Source organism: Python bivittatus, unplaced genomic scaffold (genome assembly GCF_059951505.1).
Source record: "Python bivittatus isolate LINGU-HERP-01145 unplaced genomic scaffold, Pbiv_v1 ctg000590_np1212, whole genome shotgun sequence".
Taxonomy (NCBI): domain Eukaryota; kingdom Metazoa; phylum Chordata; class Lepidosauria; order Squamata; family Pythonidae; genus Python; species Python bivittatus.
Genome location: NW_028277086.1, coordinates 10,359 through 33,047, shown reverse-complemented (window position 1 = coordinate 33,047; position 22,689 = coordinate 10,359). Strand labels below are relative to the sequence as shown.

The 22,689-nt window shown below is 44.5% G+C and overlaps 2 protein-coding genes across 4 annotated transcripts in view; one reads left to right on the top strand and one right to left on the bottom strand.

Moving 5' to 3' along the window:
* The window catches only part of MAPK15 (mitogen-activated protein kinase 15), a 36,136-nt gene extending 19,251 nt beyond the window's left edge, over window positions 1–16,885 (top strand). Inside the window, exons 12-15 of one of the 3 annotated variants that reach the window (XM_088148704.1) lie at window positions 4,315–4,579; window positions 14,553–14,644; window positions 15,494–15,634; window positions 16,013–16,885. In XM_088148704.1, the coding sequence (XP_088004830.1) occupies window positions 4,315–4,579; window positions 14,553–14,644; window positions 15,494–15,634; window positions 16,013–16,237 (723 nt within the window). In that variant the 3' untranslated portion in view covers window positions 16,238–16,885. The remainder of the gene's footprint in view (window positions 1–4,314; window positions 4,580–14,552; window positions 14,645–15,493; window positions 15,635–16,012) is intronic. The other 2 variants (XM_088148706.1, XM_088148707.1) reach the window with 2 other exon arrangements.
* A 2,846-nt stretch (window positions 16,886–19,731) lies between these two features.
* Window positions 19,732–20,745, bottom strand: CCDC166 (coiled-coil domain containing 166). Its single transcript, XM_088149251.1, has one exon. It carries the CDS (start codon window positions 20,743–20,745, stop codon window positions 19,732–19,734), a length of 1,014 nt encoding a protein of 337 aa, XP_088005377.1.
* Window positions 20,746–22,689: the final 1,944 nt, after the last annotated feature.

Below are 22,689 nucleotides of genomic sequence, written 5' to 3'. Positions count from 1 at the left end.
CATCTAGTACTCATTAGGTAGCTGTCAAACACCAGTGCTTCCTTGAATGCCAGTAGTGAAAGATCTTAGTGCACTTCTGGGGGCAGTGTGCTCCATAAAATAGGGACCACCAGAGAGAGTGTCTGTCTTGTAGTCCACACATCTCTCACAAAGGTGGAATGTTGACCAGATCTTCCTAGATGTCCTCACAGAACCCTATTGTGTAAGGTGATCCCTGACGTATTCTGGTGTTATGTTGTATAGGGCTTTCTAGAGAATAACCAACACTTTGAATTGGGCCTGGAAGCCTACTGGTAACCAGGGCAGCAACTGTAAAATGGGTATTATCTTATAATAGCAGATTTCCCCAGCTAGCAGCCTGTACCCATTGTGGGTCCTGAGTTGTCTTCAAAGATAGCCCCATATGCAGCATGTTGCAATCATCCAAGCATGCAGTGAAAAGGTCATGAGTAGGGCCATAATTAGTGTACCAGCCAGTGATGGACAAAAGCTATTCAAGCAGGAGCCATGAGACCAGGAGGATTCCCCAAGTCACAGATCTGCCCCTGTTTAGGACAGAGTTCTTGAATCAGAGTTCTCAAAAGGCTAAAAGTTAATGGACAAACATTAACTCCATTTTATTAGAGTTTAATCTGACCTTGTTTCTCCCCTTCTGGTCCCCAACATTCTCCAGATACTGGGCCAAGATATCCCAGGATCTCTGGCCTGAGCAAAGGTGGCAATATATAGTTTAGCATCAGAGTAACAATAATACTTTACCCTGAACTGATGGATGACCTTTCCCTTTGGTTTTGTATAGATATTAAATAGTATGGATTTGGCATGGATATACAGGTAGTCCTTACTTAACTATGGTAATTGGGACTGGCAACTCTGTTGCTAAGTGCATGGTTGCAAAGCGCAACGTCGCATGATTGAACCAACTTACGACACTAGTTGTGGCAATTCCAGTTGCCTTCGTTAGGCGAATCCTGTGCAGTCCCCCAGTTACGTGATCGCCATTTGTGACCTGCTGTCTTCCCTATTGACTTTGCTTGTTGGAAGCTGGCCGTGAAGGTCACAAATGGTAATCACATGACCGCGGAATGTTGCGACTGTCATTGTTGTGAGCCAGTTGCCAAGCATCCAAATTGCCATCACGTGACCACGGAGACCCTGCGATGGCCACAACTATGAGAAACGGTCCTAAGTCTCCTGGTTCAGCACCATTGTAATTCTGAACGGTTGCTGAACGAGTGGTCACCAAACAAGGACTACCTATAATGTGCTTCTAATTACATCCTTCCTTGGTTTCCAAAGGATGAAACCATCTTTCACTACTTTCAGGAGATGCACAGCTCTGTTTTTGTGGATCTCCAGGGCAAAGCAAACATCTACAGTGGGGCAAAAAAATATTTAGTCAGCCACCAATTGTGCAGGTTCTCCCACTTAAAAAGATGAGAGAGGCCTGTAATTTTCATCATAGGTATACCTCAACTATGAGAGACAAAATGGGGAAAAAAATCCAGAAAATCACATTGTCTGATTTTTAAAGAATTTATTTGCAAATCATGGTGGAAAATAAGTATTTGGTCAATATCAAAAGTTCATCTCAATACTTTGTTATATATCCTTTGTTGGCCATGACAGAGGTCAAACGTTTTCTGTAAGTCTTCACAAGGTTTTCACACACTGTTGCTGGTATTTTGGCCCATTCCTCCATGCAGATCTCCTCTAGAGCAGTGATATTTTGGAGCTGTCGCTGGGCAACACGGACTTTCAACTCCCTCCAAAGGTTTTCCATGGGGTTGAGATCTGGAGACTGGCTAGGCCACTCCAGGACCTTGAAATGCTTCTTACGAAGCCACTCCTTCGTTGCCCGGGTGGTGTGTTTGGGATCATTGTCATGCTGAAAGACCCAGCCACGTTTCATCTTCAATGCCCTTGCTGATGAAAGGAGGTGTTCACTCAAAATCTCACGATACATGGCCCCATTCATTCTTTCCTTTACACGGATCAGTCGTCCTGGTCCCTTTGCAGAAAAGCAGCCCCAAAGCATGATGTTTCCACCCCCATGCTTCACAGTAGGTATGGTGTCCTTTGGATGCAACTCGGCATTCTCTCTCCTCCAAACACGACAAGTTGAGTTTAGACCAAAACGTTCTACTTTGGTTTCATCTGACCATATGACATTCTCCCACTCCTCTTCTGGATCATCCAAATGCTCTCTAGCAAACTTCAGACGGTCCCGGACATGTACTGGCTTAAGCAGGGGGACACGCCTGGCACTGCAGGATTTGAGTCCCTGGGGGCATAGTGTGTTACTGATGGTAGCCTTTGTTACTTTGGTCCCAGCTCTCTGCAGGTCATTCACTAGGTCCCCCCGTGTGGTTCTGGGATTTTTGCTCACCGTTCTTGTGATCATTTTGACCCCACGGGGTGAGATCTTGCATGGAGCCCCAGATTGAGGGAGATTATCAGTGGTCTTGTATGTCTTCCATTGTTTAATTATTGCTCCCACAATTGATTTCTTCACACCAAGCTGCTTGCCTATTGCAGATTCAGTCTTCCCAGCCTGGTGCAGGTCTACAATTTTGTTTCTGGTGTCCTTCGAGAGCTCTTTGGTCTTAGCCATAGTGGAGTTTGGAGTGTGACTGTTTGAGGTTGTGGACAGGTGTCTTTTATACTGATAACAAGGTCAAACAGGTGCCATTACTACAGGTAACGAGTGGAGGACAGAGGAGCCTCTTAAAGAAGTAGTTACAGGTCTGTGAGAGCCAGACATCTTGCTTGTTTGTAGGTGACCAAATACTTATTTTCCACCATGATTTGCAAGTAAATTCTTTAAAAATCAGACAATGTGATTTTCTGGATTTTTTTCCCCATTTTGTCTCTCATAGTTGAGGTATACCTATGATGAAAATTACAGGCCTCTCTCATCTTTTTAAGTGGGAGCAGCCACAATTGGTGGCTGACTAAATACTTTTTTGCCCCACTGTCTGATTTAATACTTAAGTGACCTGTGGAGAATGGAGTCAGCTCCAAGGTATGCTGAGTCCAGGCCACTGGAAACTCTTATCGGGCAGGGGTAAGCAATATTGGGCCTGTAGGTACCTCCTTCATTGCAATCAACTTTCTGTGCTCTATCTCACTTAATTTTTTTTTTTAAGATTCAGAAAATAATATGAATGGTCATGATGCAAAGCTGAGTGTCAATATTGAGAATTATCTTTATTTCCAGTAATGTTTCTGGCCCTAGAGAGACTCCATGGAAAATCAGAATAGTGGAGGCTTTTTGGAGGTGGGGTGGATGGGGGGATTCCGGGAAGCAATCCACCCATTTGCTTTTATGACCAACTGTACTCTGGATATTTCAGAGATGTTCAGTGGCTGCCTTTGAATATCTTTCCCTTCTCTAAGATGTCTCCTGTGCTGGTTTCTTGAGTTTAGAAAGCAAGAGTGAGCCAATGCAGCACTGGGGCCCTGTGCCCCCCTTGGCTGCTGTACATCATTTCACTGCCAGTATTTTCCATTGGCTGAAACCTCCCTGTGTGCAGCATTGCCTCTAGCTTGGAAACCTAAAGTCTAGTTGGAGGGCTGGCGGGCTGAGCAAAGTTGCAGCCATGTCACCCTTTGGGATTTGTTTCCACATCCCCTATTTTGTCTTAGCCTCTGTGCTTTTCCCTTCCTTGCCCCCCCCACCCCCAGAGTTTGGTCTCTCTCTAAAGTGGGATTGTATGGCAGGGTTTGGTGGGAGAACATCTGCTTTACGTACCAATGGTGTCATCCAATTAAGTCTTAATGAGAAAGAGCTCCCTCTGCCTGAAATTTGGGAAAGCCAGTTAGTGTAGGGTCATAAGTCACTACAAAATGCCTTGCCCGTAACAAATAGCTCTTTTACCTGCTCTGTTGCTGAAGGAAATGATGCAGTTTCTGTGGCTGCATCAGAACAGGAGCCTGTTCTTGTGATGCCACAGAGGCAAATGGGAATGGTCCATAAAGACCAGGTGGAGGCAAGGCTCCAGCCCTTCCTGTCTTTCACAGAGCTGCACAAAAGAGAGGGGTCTGGGAGGACTCTCAAAGGGCTGGAAGACTTGGGATGCATGAGGCTGGGAGACCATCCATAGTTACTGCTAAAGTTTTTCCTCCCTGGCTGGATCCTGCTTAAAAAGGCTCTCTCCCCTGCCCCTTCTCCATCCTCTTTAGAATTTCCACTGCAAATACAGTTTTAGTCCTCCCTGTCCTGTTATCTTGGCTCCTTTGGCCACAAAAGCAATTTTTGAAACTCAACTAGTTCTTTCTTTCCCTCCGTCCCTCCGTCCCTCCTTTCCTCAGCTGATCTTGGAATGGAAGGCCAGCAACCAAGCTCAGAAGCAGCACCTTCAAAGAGAGCAGTCTGGTTCCACAGATGCCAGTTCCCCTCTCAAAGCCCACTGTCTGATGCAGGGAGAGACACAGCCTCTTCCATCGCGTGGGTCTCCTCCGCTTTGGGGAGTTGTGGCGGCTTCCCAGCGAAGAGTGAATGAGGCAAGAAATGCTTGCCCAAAGCCAAAGTTCAGCTCCACAGTCTGCAGTCCTACGGTTAATGCAGCTGCCCAAAGTAAGTGCATTCTCCTATCAAAGGTGTTAAAGGTATAGTGAAATATGGCAAGAATCTGCCTTCCTGCCACAAATGAATGCAGGTTTCCATGGCTAGATGAATTACATTCCAGGACGCTGAAGAAGCTGGCAGAAGCTGGACCTCAGAAACACTGTGTCTTCAAAAATTCCTGCAGAACTGTTCTGGTGCCAGAAGGCTGGAGAAGAAGAAACCTCTTCCCAGTATTTAGAAAAGGGAAGGCCTGGGAGATAACATAGCCACTGAGTTAGGGTCAAGGTTAGGGTTAGGGTTGGGGTCAGGGACCAGGAGCTAGCATGGGTTTCGCAAGAACAGATGGTGTCTGATTCACCTTATGTCCCTGACAGAGTCACAGGGTTGGTAGCCTGAAGAAAGGCTCTGGATGTAGTATACCTGTAGCATCTTGGTCCTTGTGTATTCCCTGAGGATAGGTGAGATATATGAATGGTATATCTCTTTGCGATTTGCAGCTAATTGAATAACTGTGCCCAAAGAGTGGCTGCAAACTGCTCTGCGTCAGTACCACACAGGGACTTCAGAACTCTGTGCTTGACCTCCTCCTATTCACTGTCTTTATAAACAGCCTGGAAGGTATGCTTCTTGAGTTTGCAGGTGACCCAGTCTGCAAAATGGGAGGTCAAAACTGTAATTCAAAATGGCCATGACCAACCTGAACATGGGGCCAGGTCCAACAGGATGATGTTCCACAAAGACAGGTCTAAGACACCCTGCCCCTGCCCCTGCCCCACCAAATCTGGATGGGAAATATTAAATCCATACTGGCAGGTATAGGCAAGTTGGGATGGCAGAAACCAAGCCACAGAGGAATGGCTGAAAGAGCTGGGCATGTTGAGTTTGCAGAAGAGGAAATTCAAAATCTAGAAATGATCTCTAAATATCTCAGAGGCTGTTCTCTGCTGAAACTGAAGGCAGGACATGGGCTGAAATGAAAGTAGATTCAAACTGAATATGGGGTTTCCTGCCAGGAAGAGCTATGAAGCAAGGGAACAGTTAGCCTGGAATAGGGATGGACTCTGTCTACTGAAGGTTTTCAGATTAAAAAAAAAAAAATTTAGATTTCTATCCTGCCTTTCCTTCAGAAGCTGAAGACAGTGCATAGCATTCTCTCCTCTAGTTAATCCCTGCAAGAACCCTATTGATTGGGCTGAGAGAGAATCACCCAGTACTCTTCTCTGGTGAGGTGGGGCTTAAACTGGGGTTTTTCCAGTGCCACTCCATCATCCTTGTCACTATATCACACCGGTGCTGGATGGCTACCTTTTGGGGATATTTTTATTATTATTTTCTTATTTTTATATGGCTGCCCAATTTGCTAATTGGGAATCTGGGTAGCTAACATAGTTATTAAAGCTAAGAACATAAATCAACAAGATAAAACAACATGAAGGAAAGTACAACAGATCTCCAAGGCCTTATGGAAGGCCAGCAGGATCAGGGCCACCCTGAGACCCCCAATCTCACGGAGTATGCTGTTCCAAAGAGCAGATGTTGCCACAGAGAAGGCATGCCTCCTGGACGCCACCAGATGACATTGTTCTATAGCAGGGATCCAAAGCATGTCCCCCTGACAGAGGTCATGGGAGAGTCAATCGGAGACAGGTGATCCCATAAGTAACCTGGCTCTGTGCCACGAAGGACTTTATAGGAGAAAACCAGAACTGCGTGTGTGTGGGAACGTGTGTGTGTTTGCAGTCCCAGTCCCATCCCCCCCAAGCTTTGTGTTGTCTGCATATTTTTTTAATTATATTTTATTGAAATTTTAAAGTTACAAAGTTAAAAGTTAGAAATGAAAAAGAAAATTGAAAATACAAATTATAAAGAAAAGGAAAAGAAAAAGTGAGATAAAGTAAAAGAAAAAGAAAAAAGATATGAAAAATAGATAACTTCCAATCTATCTCTGGTCTTAGGAATAATAAGACTATCATAAGTGCTAGTTTTTAATACATTAAGTAGGAATAATTCTTTGTCAAAACATATCCCATTACATTTATAATCTAATCTTCAAATCCCCATGTAAGCTTCACCCCACTTGCATTTTGCAAATAGTCCATCAATGGTTTCCATTCTTTAAGGTAATAGTTATTTGAGTTTTCTTTTAATAGGCAAGTCAGTTTGTCATTTTCTGCCATATCCATCAGTTTCAACAACCATTCTTTTTTTTTTTAATAAAATTTTTTATTCTTTACAACAAACACAAAACATACATAAACAAAAACATACAAAGGCATAAAAAAAAACATCTTCCATTTTATACTGTGTGTCAACCAGTTACCAACTCGTTGGTGCCCCTTTCATAATCTTAAATTCTCATATCATCTATTCAAAATATACTTGTATACTTATCAATTATCAATTATTAATCATTCATAGCTAGTCTATAGAATCATTTATTACAAGAAATTTTAGCTTTCAATAGGATTAGTAATACATTTTTATCCATCGATTATATGTGTATATATATAATAATTAATATCAAATTTCTATTATAAAGTTTACTAATCCATTACATTACTATATTTTCTCATCCAATCATTAATAAAACAAATCCCGTGTCATATAAAATTGCTTATCTTCTTACTCTAATTTCAAATATCAATTTAACTCATCTCTGCACATTCCATAATTTTCAATAACTTCCTCCTGCATAGGTACTTTTTCATTCTTCCAATTCTTAAAAGTTACAGTTCTAACCACTATCAAAACATACTTAATTCTTCACTACATGTTTCAACAAAAATATCTCTAGTTTAAAATCTATATGTTACTGTATCCAACCATGTATGAATTTTAGTCTAATCTCTTAAAACATTTACAATCAAATACAATTCTTTACTATATATCTCAGTTTTATACCTTATTCAAACGCTTGCATAGTTTTAAGTTCACCCTTTTCATTCAATATCCCAAAATATCTGGCTGCTTATTCCTTTTTCTATATTATTGGATAAGAGAAAGCAATAATAAATGTCCTTTCAAGCATTCTGCTTTTTGAAGCTTCTGTCAGTTCCATCATTGTTGTATTCCCCTCGTTTTTTCTTTAAGCATCTGGAGTAGTTTCTTTCAATATTGTTTTACTTCTTTTTATGCATTCTCTTAGTACGATTTTCCATTATAATCTTGTATAATCTTTTTCTCATCCTCAGAACCAAGAACAAGTCTGTCCTTCTTCATTTATCAGTTGATTAACCCTTTTGATTCTCAGTTTATAAGCCTCAAAATAATTCTGTTTAATTAAGTCCATTTTAGCTTTAATATCTTTTTTTTTTTTTTGCGGGAATTTCTGCAACTCTTCTTCCAGTTTTTTATAGTCATCCTCGATAGTTTAAAAATCTTTTTCTGCATTGTGTTTCTTGTATAGTCTATTATCTTGTATAAACCTTCATTAAGTCAAAGGATTCTTTATCTTTGTTCTTGCCAAGAGAAAGAAAAAAAAAGCAAAAGAAAAAAAAAGAAGAGGAGGGGAAAGGCTAGGTCTCTTTAAAAATCCAACTGGGGGGGGGATAGAGAGCAAAGCAGAGCTTCTAGCAGAAAGAAGAGCTACTGCCACTAATCAAGGCTCTTGTGACTAACTCAAACTTTCCATCTTGAATATTTTCAAAGTCGCTTTCAACTCCGCTTTCTTGTTTATAGTTATTCGGATGGCACCTGTATAAACATGCACATCCCACTATCTTTTTAGAAAGCCCAGGGTCCTTGAGCATACGTCACAATGAAAAAAAAGACACTATCTCGAGCCTCTAGATGGCAGTGCAACTTTCTTTCATTTACTTTCTCTTAACTCCACTTTCCCCATTTCCAAATCAAAAGATATAAGTTTCTTATAACAATAGAAAAGTCTTAATCAAAAAAGAAGCTTGAGGTAAAAGATTATTAAGTATTGAAAAGAAAAAGCCAGTCCAGTTAAAAATATATTTTTTTAAAAGAAAAACATCTTGCCAATTCCACTAAAAAGGGAAAGTTAAAAAGAAAAGATTTCCCCCCCCCTTTTTTTTATAAGGCTCAATCTCGCCGCTTAATCCACTTTTCTTCACTTTTAAAAATCTCTTTAAGTTACTTAAGGTGTTCTCTAAGAATAGTTGAATAGTAAAGGTCCATCTCACCCGGCTGACACCCCTCTCTTTCTTCTTCCTTTGGAGCTGTCCTGGCTTTCGCAGTCATTAAATGGCTGCCTCTCCTCCGCCGGCTTCAAGAGCTTCTCCTGGGATCAATCTGGGACTTGCGGTGTCCCTGAGATCCACAGGATGTGCCCTTTGCGATCGCCATCTCTACGGGACGGCTTAGGTCCATCGGGACCATCGGGGGGGGAGATATCGGCTGCGATCCTGGGAGCCCAGGATCGCCCGCCGTATCGCCGCGGCGCCAGCTCCGCCCTCCCCAACAACCATTCTTGTATTGCTGCTGGTGTCTGGGTTTTCCAAAATTGTGCATAAAGAAGTCTTGCTGTGGTAATCATGTATTAAGTAATTCTAATAAGATGTTTTCCTATTTGAAAATCCATTATCCCCAACAGGAATAGTTCTGGTTTAAATGAAATCTGTATTTGCAGTATGCTCTGCATCAAGGTTTGTATTTGAATCCAAAATTTCTCTGCAATTTTACATGTCCACCACATATGATAAAACGACCCCGCTTGTTGGTTACATTTCCAACAAATGTTAGAAATTGTCCCATACATCTTTGATAGTCTTTGGGGTGTCATATACCATCGATACAACATTTTATAAAAATTTTCTTTCAAATTATAACATAAAGTAAATTTTAATCCTTTAGACCACATATTTTCCCATTGCTGCATATGTATATTATGTCCAATATTTTTTGCCCATTTAATCATGCATTCTTTAACTTGTCCTTCAACCATTTCTTCTGTCAACAATAATTTATAGATTTTTGCTATTAAGTGTTCATCTGTTTCACATAATTGAATTTCAGATTCCGATTTATTCTGTTCAAACCCAAATTCTTTTTTATCAATTTAAAATTTTTCTTTATATTGCATATAAGGAAGCCATTGAAAAGTATATTCTTCTAAAACCAATTGCTCTTTTGATTTGATTTTATATCCTCCTTGTTCCTTTTCTAATAAGTCTTTGTATCTCATCCATTTATTTTTATCTCTTGTTTCAGTTCTATAGAAGGCTTCTTGTATAGAGGTCCACATCGGCATCTTAGGGCATAAAAGTGGTCTGCATTTAGTCCAAACTTTTAATAGAGATCTTCTGATATAGTGGTTTTTAAAGTCCACATTAACTTTAACTTTATCATACCACAAATACCCGTGCCATCCAAATCTCAAATTATAACCTTCCAAGTTTAATAATTTTTCATTTCTCAAGGTAATCCATTCTTTAAGCCATACTAAACAGCAAGCTACATAGTACAATTTCAAATCAGGAAGACCCAAACCACCTCTTTCTTTCACATCTTGTAAAACTTCATATTTTATTCTTGGTTTTTTCCCTTGCCATATAAACTTAGAAATGTCACGTTGCCATTGTTTAAAGGGTGCTTCTGAAGTCAATATTGGAATTGTCTGGAAAATATAGAATTCACAGCAAAATATTCATTTTAATCACCAATATTCTTCCTAGTAATGACAATTGTAACTTTTCCCATCGGTCTAAATCTTTTTTAATATCTGTCCAGAGTGGAACATAATTATTCTGAAATAAACCAGCATTCTTTGATGTCAAATATACTCCCAAATATTTTATTTTTTTCTCTATTGTAAATCCAGTTAGTTCATTCAGTTTCTTCTGTTGATAAAAATCCATACTTTTAGTTAAAACCATTGTTTTTTGTATGTTTTCTTTGAACCCTGCTAGCGACCCAAAGTTTGCATATTTGATGACCATCCCTTCTCTTTCTTCATCTAAGTCAGTTATGACTGACTGAAGAGCACTGGACCAGGACAGTACCCTGAGTTACTCCACCGCATGCCTTCCTCCATGTAGACACAGACCCATGAAAGACTGTGCGTTGGGTGTGATAGTTCAACTAACTGTGAATACATCTGGTAGTGGGACCATCCATCCCACGCTGTTCCACCTTGTCAAGAAGGAAGCTAGTCAATGTTACTGAAATCTCAGTATGTTACATTCACAGGTTTTTCTTGGTCTACTAATCTAGTCACATTGTCAAAAAAAGGCAGGAAGATTGGTCTGGCATGATCTGTTTGAACAAACCTATACTTGCTTCTAATGATCAGCTTGTTTGTTTGTAAGTGCTTGCTAACCCACTGCTTGACAATCTCAGTAATGATTTCCCCAGGGACTGATGTCAAGCTGAGAGGTCCATGGTTGGAGATGGAACAGCATTGGTTCTCAAAGAGGGCAACATTGGTTCTCACATCTGCCAATTCCTTTAGTCTCCTGGGATATAATCATCCAGTCCTGGAGACTTCAATTTGTTCCAAGCAGCTAGGTGTTTCCTCACTGGTTCTGTACCTATTTTGAGCTGCGTTGTCTTTGGTCTCCCAGAAGGATGGCTTCTGATAGCAGATGTAATGTAACTTTTTCTAAAAACCTTGAATAGAACACACAGTACCAGGAAGAGATGAAGATTCTGGCTTCAGAATGGGGGCAATATCACTATTGTTACTAAAGAGCATATCCTGAAATCTTCAGAACATAACTTTTAACCAAAACTCAATTATTAAACATGTGTAACTAAAACCAGTATTCATTATCTGTGAATATTATCTGTGCTTAAATAGAAGCACAGATACCTCTGATTGGGTCAGGTCATAGAATCAGAATCATAGGGTTGGAAGGGACCTAAGAGGTCATCAGGTCCAACCCCCTGCACACGGCAGGATTCACTATATTCCCGATAAAATGCTGTAATGCAGGCTGTTACATGCTCTTCTGCTCCACGTAAACTACACAGAGATATCCACCACCGATCATACTGTTTTCTCAGTGGGGCAAACCAGGAGGCCTCTCTGTCCTAACCTGGAGCAACTGGGAACGTGCCCCATTGTCTTTCCCTTGTAGGGAGGCTTGTGTAGGTTAGCGCTGGAGCAGGCGAGCAGAGAGAATCGGCTCGGAGTGACACATGGAAATATTCAGCCTCCCCGGACTCCATCCATCCATTCACACACCCTCTCCATATAGGGTCCCTACTCCTGTGATGCTTGGGGGGATGCAGTTTGCCTCTGGAAGGATGGGCCACTGAATCACTCCTGCCCTCTGGTGATTCCACTGCAGGGCCACCGCGGAGCAGAACTCCAGTGGAGCCTCTTGCATGAAGCATGTCTTTGAGCTTCATGCTCAATTAGCTGCATTGGGGAAACAAACTGAGCTGGAGCGCAAATACCTCTGGCTCGTTCTCCCTTTTAAGAACTGTGTTTCCCACCCTTTTCTCCAGTCCCCACTCATGCTTTGCTCGAGCAAGACACAACTTGTTATGTCTCCTTAGCAATTAGTCACTCACACTAGGAAAAATCAGACCTTTTTCCCTGGATTTCCTGCCTAACCGTCCCTATTCAAGAATGTTGAAAATGGCAGAGTCTCCTAGGTGCAAGTGTAAGAAGAGCTTGTGGCCAGTCGAGCTCCACAGATATCAAGATAACAGCTGGTGAGAAGATGTTGGAACTGGACTCAGTTTGAGAGAACGTTGAATGAGGAGATAAATGAACTACCCGTTTCCTTTCCCTCTTATACTAGTCAGCAGAAGAATATACTAGACTGACTGCAATTTCCAGTTACGGGTAGTTTTTGCTTAGCGACCACAATTGGGACTGGCAACTCAGTTGCTAAGCAGCGTAGTCGCTAAGCAGAAAATCTGTGATGGACTTACGACCTTGCTTCCCCTTTGGTTGTTAAACGAAGTGACACAGCCACTAAGCAAAAAATCACATGACCACAACTTACAATTTTACTTCTGCCTTCTGTATTAACTCTGCTTATTGCAAGCCAGTTGTGAAGTATGCAAATGGTGATCACATGACTGTGGGACGCTGCGACAGTCGTAAATGCAAGGATTGGTCACAAAGTTATTTTTTTAGCACCATGGTAACTTCAAATGGTCGCTGTATGTGGCAGTCAGTATGTGAGGACTACCTGTAATCCAAATTGGGACATTATTACAATTTCCCTCCATGTTTAGAAGGAGACGTTTGAGACAAATTGTTTTCTTCTGATCCCAGGATTATCTTCAGATATCAGTCTTCCACAATAGCTTCACCCATCAGAACAAGCAGTTTGGCCATTTCATTTCTCATGTCCTCCCAGCATTCTCTGCCCCCCTTCGGTACACTAATGCTGGTCTGGAATGGAAGGTCTTTCCGTTCATTCTCCTTTGCAGACAAGCGGATCACTCTAGTGTGACTTTTCTTTAAGCTGTTCATTAATCATGTAGGAAACACTCATGGTGAGCGTGTTTGAAGGTTATTCTCTTCTCAAACATGGATGCACTGTTAGGTTTGGTCAAATTCAGTGTCCTTCCATATTTTTACTTACAGTGTGAAGGAAGCACGAGGCATAAGTACTTTTTTCTGTTCCAAATTGTACTCAATCAGCATTCAAAAGAAGCACGATATCAAGGGAGACACAGCTGGGGACAAACCATGGACTGGGCCTAGGATTCCCCTGGTGCAAATCTGTCTTTCTAGATCACCTCCTGGTCAAACTGTTCCCTGTTTTGATTGCAAGAGTTGCTCCAGGAGGAAGAAGGAGGCTCCATGATAAAAAAAAAAAGCAACTCTCTGTCCTGGATTCTCCCAAAGCAGGACTGCAGGCAGCAACTGGACTTTGAAAGGGAACAATCACTCTGATTAAGAATAATACAGTGCATTTCAGTTGAACTCAATTAGCCTTTGGTTTTTATACAAAACAGTGGTAAGAATGGGTAGACGTTGTGAAGCTCAGTCATAGTTTCATGTTCATATTTGTATACTTCTTTGTTCTTTGATGAGTTAACTGTTTGCACCCATGAATACGATATTGTTCCCAGTCCCATCAGTCACAGGAATATATTTTGTATGGCCATGCAAAGGTTTTTCATTGTGAAATGTTGCCTATAACACCTTATTTTCTATGGGGTAAGTTTTTAAAAATGCATTCATATGCAGGCAAGGCACTAATCACATTGAGTAGAAATGTTTTAGAAAGTATATATTACCTCATTTTCTAGTTTTGTAATTAGATTTTTTATTCTTTATTACAATACAGGTAGTCCTCACTTACCAACTGCTTGTTCAGCTACTGTTTGAAGTTATGACAGTGCTGGAAAAGGAGATTTACAACTGGTCCTCAAAGTTGCAGCTGTCACAGCGTCCCTGTGGTCATGTGATTGCGATTCAGGCACTTGGCGACCAACGCACATTTATGACGATTGCACCGTCTTGCAGTCACGTGATCGCCTTCATAGCCGGCTTTGGACAAGCAAACTCAATGGGGAAGCCAGCAGGAAGTCACAAGCTGTGGTCACCTGATGTTGCATTTAACGACCATGGATGATTTGGTTAACGACCGCAACTGGAACTGACATTGTAAGTCAGCATGGTCGTGTGACATTTCACTTTATGACTGCATTGCTTAGCGATGGAGTTGCCAGTCCCAATTGCGGTCGGTAAGTGAGGACTCCCTGTATTGAAATTTTTAGCAGCCTTTGAATATTTTAAATCAAGGGTGTACACTGTTTTTCAGTCTACGCCTTGATGGGGCACCCCAAGAATTTCCCTGCAAGAAATAGGTGAAGACAGGACAAATACTATCTGATTTAATTTAACTTCAGTTAACGTTAAATACATTTAATAGCACTGTTCATATGTGTAATTATTGTTCCCTCTGGCACGTAATAATTCCAATTTATTGGTAACTTCGTAAGTGCTCTAGGAGCTGCAGCAGTGGAGCCCTGGTGCCTCAGGTTAGTTATTCCTGTCTCTGATTTGCCCATCTCTCTCTCTTTCATGTTTTTTCCCTTTCTGAAGATCATCTGCCTCCTGGCAACATGGCAATGGGTCCATCTGCCTCACGCCTTTTGCAGCACCGGAGAGCAGCAGGCACATTCGGTCTTTGTGATGTGAGTCGCTCTGCCTTTGGCTCAACCCTACAGCTTGCTGGTCTCAGGGATGCCTCACCGCCTTCTGTGACTGCGAGCGTCAGTGGTACAGCAGGAGCCAGCCAGCCCTTGAATAAGGGTGCTGGGCAAAGTGAACTCATTTTCAGTTGCTGCACCAGCTCCCTGTTAGGGCTAGGGCTAGATCCTGGCTCTCTCCCATCTTCGTTCCAGAGTGCTGTCCTTCCTTTTTCATACCTTTGCCAAGCTTGACTCTTTTTCTGTTCAACAAGGGATCTCAGCTTGTAGCAAAGGGGACCCAGCACTTCCTACACACTGCAGCCCAGAAGCCCCTCTCTGGGATAGCCGTGCAAGCCATTCGCGTGCCCCTCTGTCCTCCCTTCCTCTTGGGTTACACACCGCCCCCTTTGAAGTAGAAGGTAATGAAACTGTTCTGAGTCACAGAATAACGATGCAGATGATGACCCAGTGGCCGTGTACGTAAAATGCATTGAACGCCCTGCAGCGTTCCCTTGAAGGAGTCCCCAGTTCCTTGCCTGCCTGAGTGCAAAAGGACCCCCACATGCCACGTATCAGCTTTCAGGTGTTTCTGGCATTGGGTGGATTCTCTGGCAACGCAAAGAGTTCTACTTGGTCTGCCGAAGCTTTTTCACTTGGCCACACCTCTCCCTCTCCCTCTCCGCCCTGTTCTGGCGTGGCTGCGTTTGGGTAGTTTTAACCTGGGTAGCTTCGGGGGAGTCATGTGAGGCCAGTTTGTGGTTCAAAGTCATGCACCGAAGCGGAGAGTGGATTAATCAAGAAGCCCCATTCCAGGTGCAGCACAAGGTCAGTCTCTCTGGTTTGCCTCAGCAGGTGCCGAAGGGGCCCGGGGGAGCAAGCCAGGCTGCATCGCCCTTCAAGCCTCTTTCCTTGCTCAGTCAGGCCCAGGAAGCGGCCCTCAACCAGCATCTGATGAGAAAGGGGACCATTCCCAGCAAGGCTGCCGGCGGGCTGGTGAGTGAAGCTGGACTTGGGGTGCCTTCCGGCTGGAGGAGTCCTCAGGGACAGCGTAGCTTGGGCTGTGGTGTGCATCAGCTTTCCTGGCCTGAGAAGGCAAAGGGATAGGTGGGTAGACTTGGGGTGGAAACACGCTCCCCCAGTGCGGTGGTTGTGTGGGATCAGTGGGAGGAGGGCGTCACGTACCCACCTTGAGCTGCTGAAGGAAAGGAAGGATATAATTCTGCTGAATACCGCAGTGATCCTGCCCTGCTCTTCTGCTTGTCTGCTTTTTGAGAGGGGGCACCCCTCAAAACACGCCTGCCTCAACCTCCCCCTCGAATAACTCCCTGAGTTTCTATTCCTGCCCCTTCCACTGCTCTCTTTTCTTTGCAGAATCCACGGAACCCCGAATCCCACGGCAGGGAAGCCCATTTCTGTCTGAAGCCGTGCAAAAAAATGTTCCAGGCTACAGCAAATGTCGGAGTAGCTGGCGACCCCAAGGCCCACCTAGGCAGCTACTCCCAGTCCTATGGGACTATCTGCAAGTCTGCCCTTCAGAGCCTGCCTGTATCCAGTACCTCCCATCCAGCACTAGCCCCTGGCCCCCAGCAGCCCTGAGCGGCTTCCCAGAGCAGCGTCTCTGGCCACTTGCAGCAGGCAGGCAGGCAGACAGACAGACAGACAGACAGGCCTGCCTTCCTCCCAACTCCGTTGGCAGGCAGCGTGCTTGACTCAGTAAGATCTGTCTTTGTCCCGTCATGACCAGGCGTAAGCTCAGGAACTGCCAAGGAGGAAGATGCCGGGGCACGTGGGTCTTTGCCTGGTTCTGGCTGACTGACAGTTTTTTTGCTCTGGGCCCCAGCAAGCTGATCTCTTTGTGAGTCCCGCAAGTGGGGGCACTCTCTCCTCTCTTTTCACGTTCGCTGGGCCTGGGGCTGTGCTGCTGAAGCTTTTAAATAAAGCCTTCCCCTTCCCCCCCAAAAAAAACTTCTGAGGAAAAAGCCTTTTCTACACGGAGTTAAATCAGCAACACCTGGTTTTTATTTTTACGCAAGAAACCCTCCTCAGGGTAGGGTGGCTTCTGAACCCTGGGCACTCAGTCAGTCTCGGCCGTGCAGCTAGTTCCCAGCTGCCGGAGACGCTGCACGGCTGGGAAACCTCCACCCTCTGTTTCCCGGGGTCTCTTCTGTGGGGCCTCGAATGGCACGCTGCGTTCTTCATGCACTCCTTGGCCTCCGTTCCCCTCTGAGCCTGCAGGAGCCTCTCTGAGGAGGCTCACTTGGAGGCTGGGAGAGGGATCCTTCGTCCGAGGCTTGCAAAGCACCCACGGAGGGATGCTGTTTGATCAGGGATGCCAGGAATCCCTTTGTACGTGCCCTCCCTGGACCCCACAATCCCCTCAGTAAAGCTGCTGCACCCTATTGGCGCACACATGGGAACGAACACCGGGCATGATGGAAAGAAATGAGGCAGAGAGGCTGGGGCCCTGTCTGTCCGTCAGGGTACTTCTCCAGAGTGGGACACAATTCAGTTTTTGGGGAGAAATTTGGAAAATGGGCTTCAGAGAAAACAATCCAGAAATATTCCCCACCCCGTGCCTGTGGAAGAGGCGGTTGGGCAGCAGCTCCCCATTCCTTCCTGGCAACGCGACCCAGAGAGGGCATGCACAGCCCATCCTGTGTTCCTTGTGCGCACATATGAGCATCAGGCACTTTCCATAAAAGGATCGGGAAGGATTCCAGAAGCGATGCTATGCATGCTCCCCCTACTTTTTTTAGAGAATCCTACAGGAGGAAGGGATTGTGTATGCACCAAGCCCAATGCCATCCTCCGTGTAGGAACCTTGGATGGATGGGAGACCGTTTGAACACATCCAGCAAAGGGGAGTCCATTATCCCTGGATCATTGGCTCAAGTGTTCATTTGCTCGGCCTTCTAAAGTGATATCTCCTCCTCCGTGTCTTGCTGTTCGTAAGTTGTCTTAGAGGCTCGATCTGGGTCCAAACACAGCTCAGAAATCATTTTATGGCAGGGTAGACCGCTGCCTCTCCAGCAGTGTAGCCTTGGCTCTCCTGTCACGTATGCAGCCAGCCGGACACGCAGTCCTTTTAGCTGAGAGCAGAGCGTGCATGTTGTCCCATAGGAAAGGGGGGCCACTGCGGTGCTGGCAAGGGGGAGGGGGGACCAGCATTTCTGGGGAGGAGGAGGTAGTCTGGCTGGCAAACCCAAAGGAATTCCAGACTGCCATGGGCCCAGGAGATCCCAGGGTGAGGTGGTTGAAGTGGGGGGTCCAAGACCCACGAAGGGAGGCGTGTCGGGATAAAACTACCTACAGCCTACAAACTGGGTATGTTTAGCCTAAAGAAGAGAAGGCTGATAGTACTTTTCCAATACTTGAAAGTCCGGGAAGAGGGTATAGATAGCTTCTGAGGGCAGGAGGAGACCCAAACTCAAAATGAGGAATTTAGAGTCACTGGAGGTTTTCAGGAAAAGGTTGGACAGCCCTTTGTTCAGGGTGGGATGAAGATTCCTGGGTTGGACAGGGAATTGGACTATATCTGAGGTCCCCTCTGCCCCACGGTTCTGTAATAGCCAGTGCAGAGGGCTTCTGGGAAGACTGACCCTGTCCTGCCAGCCAGAGGGAATGGCAGCTGGCATAATCAACCCCCTTGTTTCCAGGAATGGAATCTAGGAATATCAGTACCGTACCTATATTTCATCTACACTTAGCCTGCGTCATTACCCAGGAAAGAAGCGGCTCACTTTAAAGCCCAGCAAAAGGCGCAACTTGAGCCTCTGTTTATCGCTGTTGCGGAGAAGTGGGAGGCTGGTGGGGGGGAAGTTGTTATGATGAGTAGCGCGCTGGAAACCAAACCAGGAGTTGCTTGCTGTGTTACTAAAAGGAAGATAATTCGCAAGAAGCTGGGTGCTGAGAGTTGGGTCAGCTCCTGTGCATCCAAGGGGCTGAAAAGTGCGGAGCGAACTCGATTTGTCCAGGCAAGTCTCCAAAGGAGCAGTCGCTGTGCCAGGGTGCTCCCTTGTCACATCACTGTCCACCTTCTAAAGGGGATCAGGTTCCCTCTCTCCTTGGTAGCTTTAATAGTGTGTATGTGTGTGGCTGTGGTACTTTTAGGAGAAATGCAGGATATTAATGTTATGTGGCAGTTACTGAGCTCTACGGGCCACAGTTCAGTAGTTTATGGGGAGGAGACGGCACCTCCCTGCCCCATTACCTGCTTAGCGTGGCTACCACCCCACTTAGCGTGGCTGGAGACAGCTGTGTCTGCCGGGGGGGGGGTCCAAAAGTCACGAGAGCAGCCGTGGCAGCATGACCAAAGCCCCTCCCTTTTTGTTCCTGTGTCAACATTGCTCACATGTATAGTGAAGCTGGGCTTTGGTCATTCTGCCATGTGGACCATCTTGATTTTTTTGGACCCCCCTGCAGATACCGCTGTTAGCCATCTCATTCTTGCTGGATTTCTTAATCATCATGCCTGGGGAAGAGATCTTGGAAATGTAGGGTCCATTCTATATAAAGGTGCACCTGCTGAACGCAGGAAATGGATCAACATGCGTTCCAGCCAAACAGAAGAAATTTACTTTGGAAAAGTCGGTGCAATGAATATAAGAAGGCTGCCTCTGGCATCTAATCCGCATCTCAGGACTTGCACAATGGGTCTGCCATCACAATGTGCGTGTACACGTGGGTCACTTTTTAAATCTTCAAATTGTAGGCCAAAATGATGGAAATTAGAAAAATGACATTTATTTTAACATTAACATCTGTGACCCCTTTCAATATGCAGTTTTTCAGAGGAACTTCCAATAAAACCAGTATAACACCAGAACATTTAGAACAGTGAATAAAAACTAGCAACAGCCATGAAATATTATGCCACTGACAGCAGCCCCCTCATCCCTGAAAGTAAGAGTGGCCCTGCCTGTAGACGTCAGCTCAGCCTCGCCAGCATGAACGTTTACAAGGGACGGGACTGCTGCTGCTGCTGCTGCTGCTGCTCCCTGCGGAAGAGAGAGAAGCGAGCGAAATGCCACCATTAGCTTGCTGGGACTGGCTGCAGGGGCCACGCCAGGGAGCCAACAGTAGTGGGAGCTTCAGGCACTGAGTGTGGGCAATGGAGGGATGGGCATCCTCTCTGGCTCACAGCAGCCTGGGATAGACCCAGATTCCTGCACAATCAGCGGATTGGCACCTGGAGACAAAGAGGAGATGAGCTTGCTCTTGGCTGATGGGGTGCATCGAAAGCTGCTGCCAGGAGTCAGGACCCAGTGAGACCCACGGTGCTGTAGCCAGGAGCGCATGCGTGCAAGGTCTTCTCTGCACTGGTGCTCTTGAAAGAGTCGGTGCTGCTGCTCCCGCAGGTGACTTAGAAAAGCCTTCAGCGTCTGGGCTCGCCTAATGAGCTTCAGAAGCTCATTCTGGAGACTCCAATTGTCAGCTTTCACTTGCTTGGTGTGCTGGATTAGACTGTGCACTGCCGCCTCCTCTGCCAGTTTGGCCAGAAGCTGGAGCTTCTGCTGAGCATTCATCTCGTGTTCCGCTGCCTGTTGAAGGAAGCGGCTCTTGACCTTGTGCATCTGCTCCGCGTGCTGAATTTTGGTGACCAGCAGCTGCTTCTCCAGCTCCCGTATCCGGGTCAGGTGCTGAAGCTGCAGGTCCTGCCAGGGCTGCAGATCGGCCACTTCCCTGTTCAGGTGGAAGAGCCTGCTTTCCAGCTCGACGAGCTGATACCGCACCTCCCTCTCTCTTTCCGTGTACTGAGCGGCCACCTCTTCCTTCTGCTTCCGGATCTGAGAGAGGTCAAACCGATTCTGATCGTTCAGTGAAATGATGGCATTCTGGCAACGGATGGTTCTCCGGGTTAAGTAAGAGAGGTAGACCTTGTTGGCCTCTCGGACCTGCTGGGCTTCCTTGTCTAAGTACTCGTTTTCCCACTGGAAGTCCCGCACCCGCTGGGAGTATGTTTTGATGTGTTCTGAGAGGATGGCAAATTCCTTCTGCAAGTACTGCTCCTTCTCGCTCACAAAAGGTGTGGTGCTCAGTGGGCCCCCCGTCCCGTCCCTGCCTCTGCTTTTCTTAGCTTTTGCCTTTTTTTTCTTTGGGGCCATCTTGGGCCGGAGGATGGAATTTCAGATGCTGCTGAAACAGAGAATGAGAATGGCAAATGGTCATACGCATAATCATGTCTAAAGATTCTCAGGCTGTTAGTGATAATATTTTAAGACCTGCTGTTGAACACATTTATTATATTTTATAAGCCACCCAGAGCCCGCTGGAGTGGGTGCCTATATTAAATCATCATCATCATCACCATCACCATCACTGGATAGGAAGGGGGGGTGAGTTGCATTGTGCCTGAGGTTCAGTCTTGCCTCGCCAAATTATATAGTCTAGTCTATGTGGGAAACAACGACATTCTGCATTGCAACAAAACTTGCAAAGACACAAAACTCCATGACATCTTCTCTGAACCAGTTCTAATTTCTCTGAATCTTTCTTAAAATGTGGCATTCAGAACTGAACACAGTGCTCAAGATATAGTCTGGGTAAAACAGGATAAAGTGGAACTATCTTTTCCCCATGGACAACCCCATGGTTTCCCCAGAATCACTTTGTTTGAGTTGGGTGGTATTATAAATCCAATAAATAAATGCATCTGCATTTTATACTTCTGTTGACAAGGCCTAAAGTTGCCTTTTCATTGTTTCACAGCCACGTCTTACTGCTGGCTCATATTCGATTCATGATTGACTGCTATTCCAAGATCTTTTTCATAAGTCCCATTACCAAACCAGATAATTCCCATCCTATACCCGGACATTTGATTTCTGTTTCAAATGAAAAATTTTGCATTTATTCTGAAACTTTCATCTCTTTTCTCTAACCTAACAAGATGAGTTGTAATTTTATTTTTCTCTCCTATAATAGTTATTTTACCTAATTTTTTTGTCCTCTGAAAACTTGATAAAAATGTCCGGCAACTCTTTATAAATAAATAAATCGTACTATGTCTATAGCATTCCCACAATCTAATAAGGAAATTACCTGATCAAAACATGAGTTATGCTGGGATGCTTAAAATTTTTTTTATGATCTGCTCTAGAATTTTCCCAGGTGTTAATAATAAACTCAGTTAAATTCACTTAGAGGAAGAGGTAGAAATCAGTTTCAGAGACTAGAATTCAGATTAAAGAAATAACCAATAAAAGAACACATTAGAGCAAGTTGATGGTGAAGGGCCTGGAATGGTAAAAGGATCTGTGTTTGCTTATATTTATTCAATCTTTTTTTTCATTAATTTGTTGCAGTCAAAAGACTCTCGGTGGGTTACAATTTCAAGAATAAACCTGCCATTATAAATAAGTTTGCCTAGCAATAAACAATAATTAAATTACAGATAAAATAATAAAGCAATAAAAATAGCAATAAAAACAGAAGGCGACATCTATAACTCAAAGAACCTCTTAAGCAGTTTTGTTTTTAACAGTTTTCCTGAAGCCTAACAAAGTAGTGTCTGTGTGTGGGTGTGTGCGCACGCACGCACACACGTGTGTGTGCCTTCAAGTCAGTATTGACGGCTGGTGACTACCTGGACAAGTCCTTGCAGTTTTCTTGGGAAGATTTCCGAAGTGATTGGCCATTGCCTTCTTCCTAGGGCTGAGAAAGAGTGACTGGCCCACAGTCACCCAGCCGACTTTCATGCCTAAGGCAGGACTAGAACTCATGGTCTCCCGGTTTCTAGCCTGGTCACCACTACACCGCACTGGCTCTCTTAACAAGGTAGAGCTGATAAAATTTCAGGGACAGGGAGTTTTACAGGGTTGGTGCAGCCCCAGAAAAACAGTATTTGAGAGCCTCCATCCTAATCTCTCAGAAACAGGGATTACCAATAGATTTTCTTGGGAGCTCTGCACAGGCAAGTCAAAGCTGAGTGCCAGAGTCAGTCTTAGTGAGGATTTGCAGCTCTTCTGCTGAGCTCTTCTCTCTGGTCCCAGCATCCTGCTGAGTATCCTGAAATGCAACAGTCAGAAGTAGAAGGGACTAAAAGCTCA